The sequence below is a fragment of the Mustelus asterias genome, unplaced genomic scaffold (genome assembly GCF_964213995.1).
Source record: "Mustelus asterias unplaced genomic scaffold, sMusAst1.hap1.1 HAP1_SCAFFOLD_44, whole genome shotgun sequence".
Classification (NCBI taxonomy): Eukaryota; Metazoa; Chordata; class Chondrichthyes; order Carcharhiniformes; family Triakidae; genus Mustelus; species Mustelus asterias.
In genome coordinates this window covers 1,211,336-1,231,072 of record NW_027590121.1, presented here as the reverse complement: position 1 = coordinate 1,231,072, position 19,737 = coordinate 1,211,336, and the positions used below count along the sequence as shown (strand labels likewise).

The window sequence follows — 19,737 nt, the reverse complement described above, 5'->3', positions numbered from 1 at the left end:
CCCGTGTCCGCCTGGTTTTCTTCCGGGTGCTCTGGTTTCCTCCCACAGTCCAAAAGATGTGCTGGTTCGGTGCATTGGCCATGCTAAATTCTCCCTCAGTGTAACCCAAACAGATGCCAGAGTGCGGTGACTCGGGGATTTTCCCAGGAACTTCATTTATTAGTGTCACAAGTCGGCTTACATTAACACTGCATTGAAGTTACTCGGAAAACCAGCATGTCTTTCGGACTGTGGGAGGAAACCGGAGCACCTGAAGGAAACCCACGCAGACATGGGGAGAATGTGCATACTGTGACCCAAGCCGGGAGTCGAACCCAGGCCCTAGCGCTGTGAGGCAGCAGTGCAAACCACCGTGCCCTACAGAGAGGTGTTGGGAGCTGTTGATTTTACAAGTTATCCATGTTTTCGGAGCCATCACTTCATGTCCTGGTCTGAAAAGGATAGAGAGAAATCTGTTCATAAGATCTTGGAGCAGAATTAGGCCATTCGGCCCATCGAATCTGCTCCGTCATTCGATCATGGCTGATATGCTCCTCATCCCCATGTTCCTGCCTTCTCCCCATAACCTTTCATCAGTTCATACATTCAATTGTTAAAGCTGAGCTTTCTCCTTTTACTGTTAATCGATACTTTCCTTTTTTATCTTTCTGACTTGTTACATTTCTAATGGTTAATAAACTTCCTGAATTCACCATTTAAAGTATTCTTTCGAGCCACATGGTTAAGTCACTGGAACCTGGTGTGATTGACAGTTATGGAGTTATTGTAAACAAGAGAATCTCATAAGTCTTAGTTCAAATAAATCACCATTCTCACAAATGGAATGTTATTCTTTATTCTGAGAGAAATTGAACACAGAAGTAGATATTATGCTTCAGTTATACAGGGCGTTGCTGAGACTGCATCTTGAACACTGGGTGCAGCTTTGTCTCCAATTAAACAAAGGATCGTAGGATCCCTGCAGTACAGACAGAGGCCGTTCTGCCCATCGAGTCTGTACCAAACAGCATCCCACCCAGGCCCTATTCCCATAACCCCACACATTTACCCTGCTAATCCCCCCCGACACAAGGGTCAATTTCTCATGGCCAATCCACCTAACCCGCACATCTTTGGACTGTGGGAGGAAACCGGAGCACCCGGATGAAACCCACACAGACATGGGGAGAACATGCAAACTCCACACAGACAGTGACCCAGGGTGGAATTGAACCCGGGTCCCTGGTGTTATGATGCAGCAGTGCTAACCACTGTGCTGCCGTGCTGCCCCATTTTATAAATACCATGGAAGCAGTTCAGAGGAGGTTTCCTAGATTGATTCCCAATCCAGTAGTGTGAAATGTTAACTCTGTTTCTCTCTCCACAGATGCTGCCAGACCTGCTGCGTTTTTCCAGTCCTTTCTGTATTTATTTCAGATCTACCTGTAGTGGGGGGAAAAACACTATTTACTATCCAGGATAAAATAAATGTCCTTCATCAGCTTTTGTGGATCATTTCAGTGGAAATGTGCTCTCCCAGGCTCAAAGAGCATCAGCCCACTGGAAGCAAAGTCGTGCGATCGGCCAGTCCAGCAGAAAGAATCTCTCCCACCCTTCCACTTCACCAACTATAAGAATAAACATGGTTCAGTCCTGGATGTGATTAATGGCAGGAATAACAGCAGAATCCAACCCGTCATCACTTGTGAACTTGCTGGTGTGTCCGCAGGCTGGATGACTGAGTGAATCCCTTCCCACACGCACAGCAAGTGAACGGTCTCTCCCCGGTGTGAACTCGCTGGTGTATCTGCAGGTGGGATGACGTTCTAAATCTCTTTGAGCAGTGAGAGCAGCTGAACGGTCTGTCCTCAGTGTGAATGCGCTGGTGAATCATCAGTTCCCGAGAGCTTTTGAAATCACTTCCACAGTCAGAACATTTAAATGGTCTCTCATTGGTGTGAGTGAGATTGTGGTTCTGCAGGCTGGATGACTGAGTGAATCCCTTCCCACACACAGAGCAGGTGAACGGTCTTTCCCCAGTGTGAATGCGCTGGTGGATAATCAGTTCCCGAGAGCTTTTGAAACCACTCCCACAGTCAGAGCATTTAAAGGGTCTCTCATTGCTATGAGTGACTTTGTGTTTTGACAGGTTGGATAACTGCGTAAATCCTTTCCCACAAACCAAGCAGGTGAACGGTCTCTCCCCAGTGTGAATGCGCTGGTGAATCATCAGTTCCCGAGAGGTTTTGAAATCATGCCCACAGTCAGAGCATTTAAAGGGTTTCTCATTGCTGTGAGTGACTTTGTGTTTCGACAGGTTGGATAACTGCATAAATCCTTTCCCACACACCAAGCAGGTGAATGGTCTCTCTCCAGTGTGAACACGCTGGTGTTTCTGCAGATCGGGTAAATGAGCGAATCCGTTCCCACACTCAAAGCAGATGAACGCTCTTTCTCTAGTATGAACCAGCTGATGACGCTGCAGATTATATAACCGAGTGAATCTCTGCCCACACACAGAGCAGATGAATGGCCTCTCCCCGGTGTGACTGCGTCGATAAATTTCCAGTTTACAGGGAGCTCTGTATCTCTTCCCACAGTCCCCACATTTCCACGGTTTCTCCATGGTGCGGGTGTCCTTGTGACTCTCCAGGTTAAGCAATCAGTTAAATCTCACACAGAACACGGGTACAGTCTCTCCCGCTGTGAATGCTGCGATGTATTTTCAGGCTGTGTAACTGGTTAAAGCTCTTTCCACACTCAGTGCACTGGAACACTCTCACTCGGGTGTATCTGTATCTTGGTGCTTTTCCAGTCACATTGATATTAAAGGCCCGTTGACGCAGACAGAACAGAGAAACATTTCTCCTTCCAGATTCAAAGGCTGATAATATTCAGGTCCGATGAATTGAGTGAGGGTGTCAGATGCTGGTGTGATGTTTGTTTCAAGATTTTGGTCTGTTAATCCTCACCTTCTCATATCCTGTAAACGAGTTTGAAAAATTCATCAATGTCAGCACAGGATAGAAATTCAGAACAGACAATTCTAGTTTCTATGGAACATTCTTCCTCTCTCATTCCCCAAAAGCTGTATATCTCCATCCCAAACACTGTCCCTCCATTCTCACTCTGCTGTATCTAATATTCACCCTCCCAATTCTCCTGAAGGTGCTGATTGAGGCTGATTGACAGATCCATGCTCACTGCTTCCTGTCCTGGACACAGAGAGCTGGAAATCTCCATGCTGGCTGCCAGACAGATATATGTCTATCTGACTGGACTAACAAACATAGAAACCCTACAGTGCAGAAAGAGGCCATTTGGCCCATCGAGTCTGCACCGATCACAATCCCACCCAGGCCGTACCCCTATATCTCTACATATTTCCCTGTTAATCCCTCTAACCTACACATCTCAGGACACTAAGGGGCATTTTTTAGCATGGCCAATCAACCTAACCCGCACATCTTTGGACTGTGGGAGGAAACCGGAGCACCCGGAGGAAACCCACACAGACACGAGGAGAATGTGCAAACTCCACACAGACAGTGACCCAACCCGGGAATTGAACCCAGGTCCCTGGAGCTGTGAAGCAGCAGTGCTAACCACTGTGCTACCGTGCCGCCCCATAAATGTTTCTGCCCGGTTTCGAACCAGGGACCTTTCGCGTGTGAGGCGAACTTGATAACCACTACACTACAATGTGTGGAATGTACAGACTGGATTCACTTCCTTTCCCTTCAGTTGCTGCAAGTTCCCAATTTCCCCCAGAATGAGAAAAGAAATGGAAAGGGGGAGAAAAGAAAGTGTTTTACTCACTGATGTGGGCCTCTTTTAAGGTAAAAGAAGTGGCTTTGCATTGCCCAGGAATCGAACCCAGGCCTCCCGCATGATAGGCAAGAATTCTACCACTGAACCACCAATGCACAGGGCAGAGAAAACTGCTCAGTTCTTTCAACCAGTGCTTTCACATGCAAAGAAATGTTGATGATTTGCAGCAGCAAATTCAATGCTGCTAACACACACACACAACAACACTGTTGGTTTCTTTTTGTTTATTACAAATACGTTAATGCAAAACAGTTACAAATACACAAAGAACAAATGTGAAAAAATACATTACCAATGGCTAACGCCATCCATTTATCAGTTACTACCTTCCATTTCGGAAGGGTTCACTAACGGTCATAGTTTTCCAGGGCATTGCCCTCTCAATACACCTCCAATTACAAATCATAATCTACAAAGTGACAAACATTAGTACAACACAACAAGAATAAACATTGCAGCATATCCGCCGCCCTCCAGGGCACCGCCTCCCAGGTTTTTCCCCTGCCGGGGGATGCAACCCTCCAGAGGTACTCAGGTCCGGGGGTTCCACCTGACGGATGTTCGACTGGAGGCGGGGGGACAGGAAAACCACCCCGAACCTACTCAATCCGGACTGCCTTCCGGATTTTCGGCTGGGGCGGTGGGAAAAGCTCTCCGGGATACTCAATTCGGCCTGCCTTCCCAATTTTTCTCCCGGAGAACAAAACCCCCCCGGTGTTACCCCTCTGGGTGCCCCGGACACTTTCCCCAACTGGATGTCACACCCCCCGGGGGTCACTCTATCCGGGGGGGGGGGGGGATACCCCCCAGGCCACAAACAATGCAAAGATTTTCCGTTGGTTAGTACAAACACGATATTACAAAACAATTACAAATGAACAAAGAACAAATCTGAAAAATACATTACCGATGGCTAACACCATCCATTTATCAATTACTACCTTCCATTTCGGAAGGGTTCATCGTCAATTACAGTTTTCCAGGGCATTGCCCTCAAAATACACCTCCATTTACAAATCATAATCTACAAATCTACAAACATTAACAACACTACAACTGTACACAACAAAAAAATAAACACTGAAGCATAAGGGCACCGTCCCCTGGGTTTGTCCACCTGCCGGGGGATGCAACCCTCCAGTGGTACTCATATCCGGGGGTGACACCTTACGGATGTTCAGCCGGAGGGGGAAATGGGGAAACCACCCCGCCTACTCAATCCGGAATCCCTTCCGGAATTTCAGCCGGGGCGGTGGGAGAGTCTCTCCAGGGTACTCAGTTCGGGCCTGCCTTCCCAATTTTTCTCCCGGAGAATAAAAATCCCTCTGGTGTTACTATGTCCGGGGCTTCACCACCCAGAACTTTCCCCAAGTGGATGTCACACCCCCCGGGGGTGACTCTATCCAGGGGGGGATGCCCCCCAGGCCACAAATAACGCAAGAAAATAGACGGGGGCCAGAACAAACCACCAACTATCATAACAGGAAAACCACATATTACAATAACAAACAATCCATGAACAACCATACAATTGTGAAACATTTCGGAGGCATCGCCTTCCAGAGCTTCGCCCATCAACATTCCACCGTCCGAAGTCGACAACGCTCAACTACAGTCCTCCAAAGTCCACCACTCCGGGCCAGAACTTCCAAAATCACACCCACTGGGGCTGCACCGTCTGGGGTCACACCTTCCGCGGCTGAACCTTCCGAAACCATAGTTCCCAAATGGCTCCTCCCTGGCTTGGGTCTTCCGAGATTGCATCTACCTGGGCCACGCCTTTCAAGGCACAGGAATCCCAGCGAGAGCAGCATTCAACAAGCCCCAGCCGAAACAAAAAGTTCTTGCACAAGTCACGAACCCAAGCACTTGAAACAGAAACTTCACGCCGACCAAGGCGTTCCTCCCAGCGGCCACATTTCCAAAAGCTCACCGCAAGGCGCGCATTAAGCCCGCCTTGAACTCCTTATCCTCTGCCCGCCCCCTGCCTGGAGCACACTATACTGGCCAACACGCAAAGCGAACGGCCAATATGGTGGACTGGCTGGACAATCCAATCTTTCCCACTCACAGATGTGGCCGACAGGGGGAAGTTTGAGTCTGAAGCTCATTGGCCAACTTCCGCATTGTGACGTCCGAATGGAGTGCTGCCTGGATCAGCCAATCACTCTGCTCCGCGGTGACGTCTCCGGGTTCCCCGCCCCCACCCATTCTTCCCCCTGCACCTCCCCCTCCTCGAGCCAAGGTTTCCAGGCAATTGGCTGACGGCTCCGGCCAGAGCGAGAAGCTGATCGGTGATCTCCCCCTCCGGCAGGGGACTGCGCATGTTTAAAGGAGAGGAAAACTGCGCATATGCGGGGCCGCCCACCCCTCCTTGACTTTCTTGCTGAGGTCCTGACCAATGGAAAAGGCTAGAAGACCGGAAGGACTCTGATCCTCCAGCCAATCAGAGCTCCCCATGGTCTGAATGCGGAAGTTGCACAATGAGCTTGTTCAGCTGCTCATTCCTGCCCAGCAAAGCTGCTGCTCTCTCTCTGAATGAAGATTGAGCTTCAGGCAGACTCAAACTTCCTCCTGTCTCTCCAACATCTGTGAGTAAAACATTTTCTTTTCTCCCCCTTTCCATTTCTTTTCTCATTCTGGGTGAAATTGGGGACCTACAGCAACTGAAGGGAAAGGAAGTGAATCCAGGGAGGCTGGAGACTCTGGTAAGGTTGGCCCAGGTCTCTCTCTCTCAAAGACATTGACATCCTTTGCTCCCTCAGCTTGACACATTTATTTGTCTGGCTAAAAGGATGGCCTCTTTCCTAATGTTCACAATTAAAGGGCAGCTTTCCCCAGGCAATGGCTGACATTTAAGAGAGCAATAAATTAATATAGACCAGAGATATGTCCAGTGTTGTTATATGGTACAAGTTGGATGTATTATTTATGGTTCTGTAATAAAGTGCATTTATTATTATTTCTTGTCTTTTAATATAATGCTGTTGCTACCTTATATTTTCAGTCATAGAGTCATTACAGCACACAAGGAGTCCATTTGGTAACTCGAGTCCATGCCGACTCTCTGTATCACATTCCAGTCCCATTCCCCCTCTACATCCCCATTCTCCTGCAAGTTTATTTCCTTCAAGTGCCCATCCAGTTTCATTTCTAAATAGAATCCATAGACTTGTAATATGGAACTGTAGCTACTTTATATATTTCCAAATATCTCTTCCCTCAGAGGGTTGTTAGTATTTTGGATCTCTTCCACAAGGACCAGTGGAGACTGAGGATCATTGAATATATTCCAGGATGAGTTAGACAGATTTTTGCTTGACAAGGGTGTCAAGAGTTATGGGAAACACAGGAAAATGGACAGAAAGCTAAGATGAGGAGGGATTTTCTCACTCAAGGATGAGGTGAAGCTTTGGAATTCTCAACTCCTGAGGACTGTGGAACCTCAGTCATCAAGTATTTTCAGGTGAGAGATTGATTGGTTTCTAGATATTAGCGATATCAAGAGATATGGGTTTAGTGTGGGGAGAATGATGCTGAGGGAGATGAGCCATTGATCTCATTGAATAGTTTAAAAGGCTTGATGGGCCAAATGGCCAACTGCAGCTCCTATTTACTATCATCTTTGTGCCCAATACAGGAAGCAGTGAGCATGGATCTGGCAATCAGCACCTTCAGGAGAATTGGGAGGGTGAATATTAGCGACAGCAGAGTGAGAATGGAAGGGGAGTGTGTGGGACGGAGATTTACAGCTTTTGGGGACTGCGGGGAAGAAACTAGAACTGTCTGTTCTGAATTTCTATCTTGTACTAACTGATTTATTTTTTGTCATTTTTTTTTGCAGGATATTAGAAGAGGATGAATCACAGACAGAAATCTCAAAATGCCACATCTAGATCTGATAGTCACCCGATTCCTTGGGACCTGAATATCATCGGCCTTTGAATCTAGAAGGAGAAATAATTGCCCAATCTGTTGGATTCAAAAGATTTGAACCATCAGTGTGACTGGAAAAGCACTGAGTCATAGGCAAACACACACACACACACACACACACACACACGTGTTCCAGTGCATTGACTCTGGAAAGACTTGAACCAGTTACAGCCGAAATAAATATCACACCATTCACAGCGGGGATAGACTGTACCCGTGTTCTGTGTGTGAAATAGGCCTCAAATACTTTTCTGAACTTGATAGATACAAGGATAGCTAAAACATGGGAAAACCATGGAAATGTGGAGACTGTGGGAAGGGATTCAGCTTCCCTTCAGAACTGGAGATTAATCACCGCAGTCAAACTGGGCAGAAGCCGTTCACCTGCTGTCAGTGTGGGAAGTTATTCACTCAGTTCTCCACCCTACAGAGACACCAGCGAGTTCATATGGGGAAAGACCATACACCTGCTCTGTGTGGGAAGGGATTTACTCGCTTATCAACCCTGCAGACACACCAGTGAGTTCACACTGGGGAGAGGCCATTCACCTGCCCTCAGTGTGGGCAGGGATTCACTCAGTGAAGTAGAGAATGTCAGCGCACAAATTCCGAGGAATGCATTTTTAAAAATTAATTGATCTTAATTGCACAAGATAATTTTCTATTATCGTCTTTGATAATGATGCCGTTAATTCCCAGGTGCCTCTGCGGGTGTGAAAGTGTCCTATTCATTCCACAGGAGCCTATTGCGCAGGCGCGCAGTTATATCTGGAGCGTGCGCGGAGTTCAGCTCGGAGTCTTGCGAGTGCACATTTTTTAGCGGGTGAGTCGGTCGGGCTGCGGGAGAAATGGAGCCGGAAGTTGGGGTGGGGAGGGAACTATGGCTTCCAAACACCCGCTGTAGGCTGCAAGGCCCGAATAAGACCCTGCAAGTCCCGGGTTTACAGCTCCCAGGCTTTTATCCTGGGAACAGGCCCCGGTTATCGGCCGCCATCTTGTTTCAGCGGGGAAGGAGAGCGCATGCGCTGCTGTCGGTGGCGGGTCACAATGGGCGTGGTTTCGGGGGCTGGTTCAGAACCTCTCTTCAGAGGGACAATAGGTAGCAGGGCGCATGCGCAGCTATCCAAGTACATCGGAATACGAATTAGGAACAGGAGCCAGTCATTCGGCCCATCGAGCCTGCTGCATCATTCAATAAGATCATGTCTACTTTGCTACCCCACCCCGTCCATACCCTTGACTCTCTTGTGGATCAAAACCTCAGCTTTGAATATATTCAATGACCTGCCTCCAATCCTCGCTGGTGAAGACAGAGTTCCAAAGATCAACAACCCGCTGAGAGAAAAGATCTCTCTTCATCTTAAATTTGGGATCCTTTATTTTTACTTGATTTCCACACCAGAGGAACATCCTCTCAGCATCGACCTTGTCAAGCACCTTATATCATATGAATCATAGAATCCCTACAGTGCAGAAGGAGGCCATTTGGCCCATCGAGTCTGTACAGACCACAATTCCACCCAGGCCCCATCCCCACAACCCCATGCATTTACCCTGCTAATCCCCCTGACACGGGTCAATTTAGCATGACCAATCCACCGAACCCGCACATCTTTGGACTGTGGGAGGAAACCAGAGCATCCGGAGGAAACCCATGCAGACATGGGGAGAATGTGCAAACTCCATACAGACCAAAGACTGGAATTGAACCTGGGACCCTGGCACTGTGAGGCAGCAGTGCTAGCCACCGTGCCGCCCTTAAATTCCCAGATGTTTCATTAAGATTACTTCTCAGTCTTCTAAACTCCAAAGAGTACAGGCCCAAGCTGCTCAACCTGAAAGATAAAACTCCTCATTTCAGGAATCAACCAACTGGATCTTCTCTGAACTGCCTCCACTGCAATTTTTTCCCAGCTGAAGTAATTCTGTGCCAGGTTAAAGGAGGAGTGAATGTTTTGAATTTCTGTTCTGGACAGATGCTGATGGATTTTGGAAACTCCTTTTACAGGGGGTTAGAAGGGAAAGATTTACTCACAGCAAACTCTGAACAAAAGAAATGTTTGTCTGTCTTGAAATTTCTAACCTTGAATTATACCTATAACTTTCCTCATTTACAGGGACAAGATTTGAAGATTGCAATATTTTTCCCGGACACCAATCTCGCTGAGATCTTTGCAGATGTAGACTCCAGCGGATTTAAAATGTTGAAAACAGTGAAATGGTTTTGGGGTGAGTGCTACTGAGCATTAAGTTAAATTTAGAGCATGCTCTGATTCCATGGATCTCGGGCTACTGTGACTCCTTTGCCATGGATGGGCAGGCAATGGTGCAGTGACAGTGTCATTGGATTAGTAATACAGGGATCCAGGGCAATGCACTGTGAACCCTGAGTTCGAATCCCACAGTGGCAGATGTTGAAATTTGAATTCAGTAAAAATCTAGAATTAGAAGTCCATTGAATACAATTGTTGTAAAAATCCAACCAATTTAATAATGTCCTTTAAAGAAGGAAATCTACCACATCCTCCAGCAATGCAAGCCACTCAGTTCAAGGGCAATGAGTTATGGGCAGTAGATGCTGACGCAGCCAGCACATAGAGTCATAGTGCAATACAGCATGGAAACAGGCCCTTGGGCCCAACTGATCCATGCCAACCATGGTGCCCTCCCAGCTAGTCCCAATTGCCCATGTTTGGCTCATATCCCTCTAATCCTTTCCAATTCATGTACTTATGCTTTTTCAATGTTTAAACCTGCCTCAACCACTTTCTCTGGCAGCTCATTCCATGTACACATCACCCTCTGCATGAAGAAGTTGCCCCTCGGGTCCCTTTTAATCTTTCCCCTCTCATCTTAAATCTATGCCCTCTAGTTTTCAATTCCCCGACCCTGGCAAAAAGACAATGTGGGTTCATCCTATCTATGCCCCCCATGATTTAATACATCTCAATATAGTTACCCCACATTCTCCTACGTTCGAAGGAATAAACCCTAGCCTGTCCAACCTCTCATGATCACTCAGACCCATTAGTCCCGGCAACATCCTCATAAATCTTCTTTGCACTCTTTCCAGTTTATCAATGTCTTTCCTATAACAGGGTTACAAAAACTGTACACAATACTCCAAGTGCAGCCTCACCAACGACTCATACAACTATAACATAATGTCCCAACTCCTATACTCAGTGCCCTGACTGATGAAGGCCAGTGTGCTAAATGCCTTCTTCACCACTCTGTCTACCTGTGACATCACTTTCAACGAACGATATACTTGTACTCCTGGGTTCCTCTGTTCCTCAACACTCCCCAGGGCCTTACCATTCACTGTATAAGTCCTACCCTGGTTTGACTTTCCAAAATGCAACACTCACACTTAAGACCATAAGACATAGGAGCAGAATTAGGCCACTCGGCCCATCGAGTCTGCTCCGCCATTCAATCATGGCTGATATTTTTCTCATCCCCATTCTCCTGCCTTTTTCCCATCACCCCTGATCTCCTTATTAATCAAGAACCTATCTATCTCTGTCTTACAGACAGTCAATGACCTGGTCTTCACAGCCTCCTGCGGCAAAGAGTTCCACAAATTCACCACTCTCTGGCTGAAGAAATTCCTCCTTATCTCAGTTTTAAAGGATCGTCCCTTTAGCCTGAGGTTGTGCCTCTGTACTCTGTATTATCTGTACTGAAATCCATTTGCCAATCATCGGCCCACTTCCTTAACCGATCAACTGATGAAGATCCCCCTGTAATTTTTGATAACCTTTTTCACTATCAGTGATACCTCCTAATTTAGTATCGTCTGCAAACTTGCTAACCATGCTTTTTATGAATTTTTAAACAGCCATCCATTTCTCTGTTTCACCTCTGCCCTCCCTGATCAGCTCTCTGCCATTGTCTACCTTCCTCTGCCTCTAATAATGGGTGTATTTTAACTATTATTTCCGCAAGCTTTGTCTTGATGAGGTTTTTCCCACTTCACAACTCTATTCACTGCTGATTTACCAGCTTAGTCTTACAATGTTCAGGAATTGTTTCTCTTCCACTGGAGATCATTTCCCTTCCACTTCTGAGCTTATATTGACCAACAAAATCTGATACATTTTTATTCCCTGTCATTCATTCTGCCCACCCTGAAACGTTAATCTTCTTTCTGTCTAAAAGGATGGTCTCTTTCCAAATGTTCACAATTAAAGGGCAGGAGATGGCTGACATTTAAGGGGACAGTAAATTAATATAGAACAGAGATATGTCTAGTGTTATTATATGGTACCCAGATGAGATATGTTATTTATGTTTCTGTAATATATATTTATTATTATTTCTTGCATTGTAATATAATGCTGCAGCGATGTTATACATTTCCAGTCATAAAGTCATTACAGCACAGAAGGAATCCATTTGGTAACTCGAGTCCATGCTGACTCTCTGTATAACATTCCAGTCCCATTCCCACTCTATATCCCATTCTCCTGAAAGTTTATTTCCTTCAAGTGCCCATCCACTTTCATTTTTAAATAGAATCCATAGATATGGATGGAGATTTACAACTTTTTGGGAATGAAATAGGAAAGAATGTTCCATAGAAACTAGAATTGTCTGCTCTGAATTTCTATCCTATACTAACTGTGATGACTTTTGCAAACTCATTTCACAGGATTTTGAACAAGGAATCACAGGCAAAAATCTCAACCGTCACATCTGGACAGAGTCATATTCCTTGGGATCTGAATATCTTGTAATGTGGAACTGTAGCTACGTTCTATATTTCCAGACATCTCTTCCCTCAGAGGGTTGTTAGTCTTTTGGATTTCTCTTCCACGGGGACCAGTGGAGGCTGAGGATCATTGAATATATTCCAGTTAGACAGATCTTTGACTGACAAGGGTGTCAAGGGTTATGGGGAACAGACAAGAAGATGGAGCAAAAGCTAAGATGTGGGGGGATTTCTCCACTCAAGGATGTGGTAAAGCTTTGGAATTCTCAACCCCTGAGGACAGTGAAACCTCAGTCATCAACTATTTTCAAGAGAGAGATTGATTGGTTTCTAGATATTGAAGATATCAAGGGATATGGGTTTAGTGTGGGGAGAATGATGCTGAGGTAGATGAACGAATTATCTCATTGAATAGTTTAAAAGGCTCGATGGGCCAAATGGCCGACTGCAGCTCCTATTTGTTATGGTCTCTGTGTCCAGGACAGGAAGCAGTGAGCATGGATCTGTCAATCAGCCTCAATCAGCACCTTCAGGAGAATTGGGAGGGTGAATATTAGATACAGCAGAGTGAGAATCGAGGGAGAGTGTGTGGGATGGAGTTCACAGCTTTTTTGGACTGAAATAGGAAAGAATGTTCCACAGAAACTAGAATTGTCTGTTCTGAATTTCTATCCTGTACTGACACTGATGACTTTTGTAAACTTGTTTTACAGGATATTGAAAGAGGAATCACAGACCGAAATCTCAAACGTCACGTCAGATCTGACAGAGTCATATTCCATGGGAGCTGAATATCATCGGCCTTTGAATCTAGAAGGAGAAAAGGTTGTCCAGTCTGTTGATTTGAAAAGATTTCAAACATCAGTGTGACTGGAAAAACACTAACACACTGCCACACTCGAGTGAGAGTGTTCCAGTGCACTGACTAAAGAGCTTTAACCAGTCACACAGCCTGAATAACTATCACACCATTCACAGCGGGGAGAGACTGTACCCGTGTTCTGTGTGTGGACGAGGCTTCAACTGATTGTCCACCCAAGAGAGTGGCAAGGACACCTGCACCATGGAGAAACCATGGAAATGTGGGGACTGTGGGAAGAGGTACAGAGTCCCATCAGAGCTGGAAGCTCATCGGCGCAGCCACACTGGGGAGAGGCCGTTCACCTGCTCTCAGTGTGGGGAGGGATTCACTCAGTCATCCCACCTGCGGTCACACCAGCGAGTTCACACTGGAGAGAGACCGTTCACGTGTTCTCAGTGTGGGAAGGGATTCACTCGGTCATCCAGCCTGCAGAGACACCAGCGAGTTCACACTGGGGAGAGGCTGTTCATGTGCTCTCAGTGTGGGAAGGGATTCTGTGATTCATCCAGCCTGCTGAGACACCAGCGAGTTCACACTGGGGAGAGGCCGTTCACCTGCTCTCAGTGTGGGAAGGGATTCACTCAGTCATCGAGCCTGCGGATACACCAGCGAGTTCACACTGGGGAGAGGCCGTTCACCTGCTCTCAGTGTGAGAAGAGATTCAGTCTTTCATCCCAGCTGCTGAGACACCAACGAGTTCACGAGTGATTCCAGGGGTTGGATTCTGCTGTTATTGTTTCTGTTCTCAATTACATCCAGGACTGCATTTTGTTCATTCTCACAGTTGGTCAATGGGGAGGATGCTCTGATTGTGGGAAGGGATTCACTGATTCATCCGACCTGCTGAAACACCAGAGAATTCATAATAGGGAGAGGCCATTTATCTGCTCCGAGTGTGGGAAGGGATTTATTGATTCATCCACCTTGCTGAGACACCAGCGAGTTCACACTGGGGAGAGACCATTCACCTGCTCTGATTGTGGCAAGGGATTCAGTCAATCATCCAACCTGGTAAAGCACCAGCGAATTCACACTGGGGACAGGCCATTCACCTGCTCCGTGTGTGGGAAGGGATTCACTCAGTCACCTCACCTGCTGAAACACCATCATGTTCATGAGTGACTGCAAGGACTGAATTTTGCTGTTAATCACATCGAGGTCCCAACCATTTTCATTGGTGTCAGTTTCTGCTGATGTTAATAAACCCACGCCCAGTTGTAAGATTTGTATTGTGGATTGTCTTGTCTGAGTCCTGAACTCGTAAATAAAAACCGGGATGTTGGATTTATGTCACATTATCAGTAACCCCCACAGCTTGCCCCCTGGACTTTCAGAATCTCACTAGCTGTTCTGTCTGGAGACAATACACATCTCTTTAACCTGTGTTTAATGCTGGCTCCACCCACATTGTCTGTACCTTTAAGACCTGGCTGGTTGTAGGGATTCGCATTCTAATTAGTATTCTGTAACTTGATTTCTGTGTCTCTGTGCAGTGTTTGAGGGCACATTTCCACTCCATCTGACGAAGGAGCAGTGCTCCGAAAGCTTATGGTATTTGCTACCAAATAAACCTGTTGGACTTTAACCTGGTGTTGTGAGACTTCTTACTGTGTATCAGTCTCTGCTCAGCGACTCTGCACTGTTGTGTGTTGCGAAGGCCGCCTTGGAGAACGCTTACCCGAAGATCAGAGGCTGAATGCCCGTGACTGCTGAAGTGTTCCCCAACAGGAAGAGAACAGTCTTACCTGGTGATTGTCGAGCGGTGTTCATTCATCCGTTGTCGGAGTGTCTGCATGGTTTCCGCAATGTACCATGCCTCGGGACATCCTTTCCGGGACATCAGCTAATAGGAATCAGTCTGCTTTGCGGTGACGTCCTGGTGTTCCATTGCGCATGCCCAGTTGCGTGAACACGGGAGCCCCGCCCCCTCCCATTGTTCCTCCTCCACGAGTCAAGGTTTCCAGGCAACCGGCTGGCGGCTCCGGCCAGAGCGAGAAGCCGCTCGGTGATCTCCCCCTCCCCCCTCTCTCTCCGGCGGCTGCGGCTCCAAAAAGAGATCGAGAGCGACCGCTGGCGGCAGCCGCACTGCGCCTGCTCCGGACAGCTCGGCTCAGCAGCGCTCTCTGCGCCTGCGTGCTGGGCTGCCAGCTGAGGGAGTGGGCGAGGGGACTTTGCAAAATCTTCCCATCATTTTCTTCCCAGTCCCGCAGTTTGATTTGAAACAGAACAGCTTCTGTACACACACACACACACACCCCCCCCTCCCCTCTGGACAACATTTCTTTCTGCCCCTGGGAAATACAGAGAGTTGTGGGACTCTAACTGGAATTAGAGTAAGAAGTTTAACAACACCAGGTTAAAGTCCAACAGGTTTATTTGGTAGCAAAAGCCACACAAGCTTTCGGAGCTGCAAGCCCCATGCAAGGGGCTTGCAAGGGGTTGTTAAACTTCCGACTGTGTTTACCCCAGTCCAACGCCGGCATCTCCACATCATGACTGGAATTAGAGCCAAATATGGTGAGGGGGGGAAATGTTTGTGATTTTGTGAAACCTGTTTTTGTTGTCTGAGCTGACTGGAATTAGAGCCAGAGCAGGAGTAATCCAGGGGAATGATTTGGAGATAAAGCAAAATCCTGCAGATGCTGGAATTGTGAATAAAACAGACCTGCTGAGTTTATCCAGCATTTTCTCTATTTATTATAATGACTTTGGGACCTGGGTTTGAATCCCACCACGTTTCAATAAAAATATTGATGAGCATGAATTAATTGTTGTAAAAACACATCTGGTTCTCTAATGCCCTTTAAGGAAGGAAATCTGCCGCCCTGATCCAGTCTAACCGACATGTGACTGGATTCACAAACAATTCAAGGGCTGACTGGGTAAACAGGGAATGTCACCATCAGAAAAACAGAGCCCCCTGGAGGGCAGAAGGGTTAGGACAGGTTATGGAGAGGTTAAAACTGTCATCATTGAGAACAACACAGACTTTAATGGAACAACTGGCCCCAAAAACAATCTCTTATGGTTAGTGTGGCAGGGTGTGGTGAATCAGGTTTAAAAAGAGTCAAATTATATATGTTTTCTAGTTTGGACAACCACATTTAAATCTGGGACTCGGATGAGGATATGAATTGGTGTTTGGTGGTAAGATCTAAATCTGTGTTGGACGCCTGGAAGCCTTAAACCCAGAGTGAGAATATTTCAAACCAGGGTTCAAAATGAACGGCTGTGGATGGTGAATTCACTCAAAAGAAAAAGAAAATTACAGCACAGGAACATCCCTTCGACCCTCCAAGCCTGCACCAACCACGCTGCCCGACTGAACTGAAACCCCCTACCCTTCTGGGGACCATATCCCTCCATTCACATCCTATTCCTGTATTTGTCAAGACGCCCCTTAAAACTCACTATTGTATCTGCTTCCACTACCTCCCCCGGCAGCGAGTTCCAGGCAGCCACCACTCTCTGGGTAAAAAACCTGCCTTGAACATCTCCTTTAAACCTTGCCCCTCGCACCTTAAACCTATGCCCCCGAGTAATTGACTCTTCCACCCTGGGAAAAAGCTTCTATCCATCTGCCCAAGCCCCTCACAATCTTGTAGACTTCTGTCAGATCGCCCTCAACCTGCGTCGTTCCAGTGAGAACAAACCAAGTTTCTCCAACCTCTCCTCATAGCTAATGCCCTCCATGCCAGGCAACATTCTGGTAGATCTTTTCTGTACCCTCTCCACCCTCTCCAAAGCCTCCACATCTTTCTGGTAGTGTGGCGACCAGAATTGAACACTATATTCCAAGTGCGGCCTAACTGAGGTTCTATAAAACTGCAACATGACTTGCCAAAAGGCCCGCAGAAATTCTGTCTTGTGAGGAACTACTGGAAAAAAAAATCATCCTGTACATGGGAGAGACAGAAACTGTGAGGACCATCTCCTCCAATCACAGATTCTGTCTCTCCCGACGTTGCTACATCTGCAGAGACAGAGTCTCAAATTGGAGGAACAGCTTTGCCACCTATTTTGAGAAAAGACTCAGCAGCCTATCAGTGACGTGTGGAGGAGTTGTGTCTTCCTGCTACAGAACTAGTTTCATAGCAGTGTGAGCCTCAAAAGGAATGATCCAACCATCGGCAGACCTTTCCCCATTCTGCTGAACAAGTCTCGATTATTTTTAATATCTCAGAAGGTGGGGTTTACAGCTCAGGAATTTGAGTAACCAGATATTGTGAACATACTTACCAATCACTTGGGTCGTCACATTAGAAATTGAGATCCATTCATCCAGGTTCATATTCTAAACTGCTTTTATTTGCAGTTTAACGTTCACAGACAACATACAGAATCCCCGGTCAGAGCTGATCTCAGCTGGTGTAGTGAGGTTATTGATGGGTTATCAATGTAAATCCACACACAATGAAGATCAGAATCGGGAGAGATTTTTCCTGCTCCACCGTCTGAACCAATGAACATCTGATTCAGTTACCTTGTGTCCAATAGTTAGAATTCTCATTTTGGAAAGAGAGTATGGGAGTATTTTTAAAATAAGTTAACAAAAAATATCATTCATAGATTCCAATTTAAAAGATTTAATATATACACAGTCTTCAGTATTTGTGCTGTCTTATTCAAAGAAGTAAACTAACAGAAACACAAAAGGTAATGTTACTACGTGACTACATCACTAATAAAGGAGTTACTGAGAATGGAAAACGATGCCCTGGAAACCAAAAAATAGCCCTTAAAAATCAAAGAGCAGCTTTCCAGAAAATCTCAATACAAGCATTGAAAATAAATACTTTGTGCCCTGCAGATGGATCTTTCAGAGAATGAATTGGAGATTTTGCCCAAAGATCAAATTAGAATTGAAGCAACAGTTCTTAACTTTATTCTAAACAGGTTCCTGTTGAGAGTTCTTCAATTAAGGGGGAAGATCATTGGTGGTGCTTTTAAAAAGTGACATTGCAGCCCTGAAAATCAGTGACACTTCCAGAATATTAAATTCCAGCAAGTTATAGGGTTTGTTAACATCAGCAGAAATAAAATATTGTCAGACTGTCAATACTGAACAGCAGCAAAAACAGCAGAATCCAACCCCTGCAGTCACTTGTGAACTTGTTGATGTCTCAGGAGCCATTGTGACTGAGTGAATCCCTTCCCACACACAGAGCAGTTGAATGGCCTCTTAGTGTGAGTGCGTTGGTGAGCCAGCAGGTTGAAAGACTTTGCGAATCCTTTCCCACACAGAGCAGGTGAATGGCCTCTCCCCTGTGTGAACTCGCTGGTGAGCAGAGAGGTTGGATGACCGACTGAACCCCTTCCCACACACGGAGCATGTGAATGGTCTTTCTGCAGTGTGAGTGCGTCGGTGAGCAGTGAGGTTGGATGACTGCCTGAAATTCTTTCCACAGTCAGTGCAGCTGAATGGCTTCTCTTCAGTGTGAATTTTCTGGTGTCTCAGCAGGGTGGGTAAAACTGTGAATCCCTTTCCACACACAAAGCAAGTAAACGGTCTCTCCCCAGTGTGAATTCGCTGGTGTGTAATGAGGGAGGATGCTTGTCTGAAACTCCGTCCACAGTCAGGGCAGCTGAATGGTTTGTCCTCAATGTGAACTCGCTGGTGTGACAGTAAGTGGGATGACCCAGTGAATCCCTTCCCACAGTCGGAGCAGGTGAACGGCCTCTCCCCAGTATGAACTCGCTGGTGTGATAGCAGGTGGAATGACTGAGTGAATCCCTTCCCACACACGGAGCAGATGAATGGTCTCTCCCCGGTGTGAGTGCGTTGGTGCACAGTGAGTGCTGAAGAATGCCTGAACCTCTTCCCACAGGAGGTGCAGGTGAATGGCTTTTCCTCAGTGTGAATTCTCTGGTGAGACCAAAGGCCCGATGACTGAATGAATCCCTCCCCACAGACAGAACAGGTGAACGGTTTCTCACCAGTGTGACTGCGCCGATGGTTTTTCAGCAGGGAAGGGTAACTGAATCCTTTCCCACAGTCCCCACATTTCCACGGTTTCTCCATGGTGCTGGTGTCCTTATGTTTCTCCAGGTTAAACGATCAGTTGAAGCCTCATCCACACACAATACGTGTACAGTTTCTCCTCGCTGTGAATGCTGTGATGTTTTTTAAGGCTGCGTAACTGGATAAAGCTCTTTCCACAGTCAACTCACTGAAACACTCTCACTCGGGTGTGTGGGTATCTTGGTGCTTTTTCAGTCGCACTGATGTTTGAAATCTTCTCCTCCAGACAGAAGACAAACATTTCTCCTTCCACATTCAAAGTCTGAGGATATTTAAGCCCGAGTGAATCGAGACTCTGTCTGATTTTGATGTGATGTTTCTTCACCTCACCTGTAAAAGGAGTTTACAAAATTAATCACTGTCAGTCCAGGATAGAAATTTTGAACAGGC

The 19,737-nt window shown here is 46.5% G+C and overlaps 4 protein-coding genes and 1 non-coding gene across 5 annotated transcripts in view; 2 read left to right on the top strand and 3 right to left on the bottom strand.

The window, feature by feature from the left end:
- The window catches only part of LOC144483022 (uncharacterized), a 1,062,789-nt gene that overhangs the window by 542,801 nt on the left and 500,251 nt on the right, over window positions 1-19,737 (top strand). The gene's annotated exons all lie outside the window — the stretch shown is intronic.
- LOC144483037 (uncharacterized) overlaps window positions 1-19,737 on the bottom strand; it is a 116,663-nt gene that overhangs the window by 17,415 nt on the left and 79,511 nt on the right. The window lies entirely within an intron of this gene.
- The window catches only part of LOC144483058 (uncharacterized), a 231,231-nt gene that overhangs the window by 205,339 nt on the left and 6,155 nt on the right, over window positions 1-19,737 (top strand). The gene's annotated exons all lie outside the window — the stretch shown is intronic.
- Window positions 1,099-19,347, bottom strand: LOC144483014 (uncharacterized). Its single transcript, XM_078201838.1, has 2 exons — window positions 18,584-19,347; window positions 1,099-2,513 (listed from the first exon to the last, which is right to left on the bottom strand). Exons 1-2 carry the CDS (start codon window positions 19,345-19,347, stop codon window positions 1,679-1,681), a joined length of 1,599 nt encoding a protein of 532 aa, XP_078057964.1. The 3' UTR covers window positions 1,099-1,678.
- Window positions 3,835-3,905, bottom strand: trnad-auc (transfer RNA aspartic acid (anticodon AUC)). The gene has a single exon. It is a non-coding gene; the product is annotated as a tRNA-Asp (tRNA).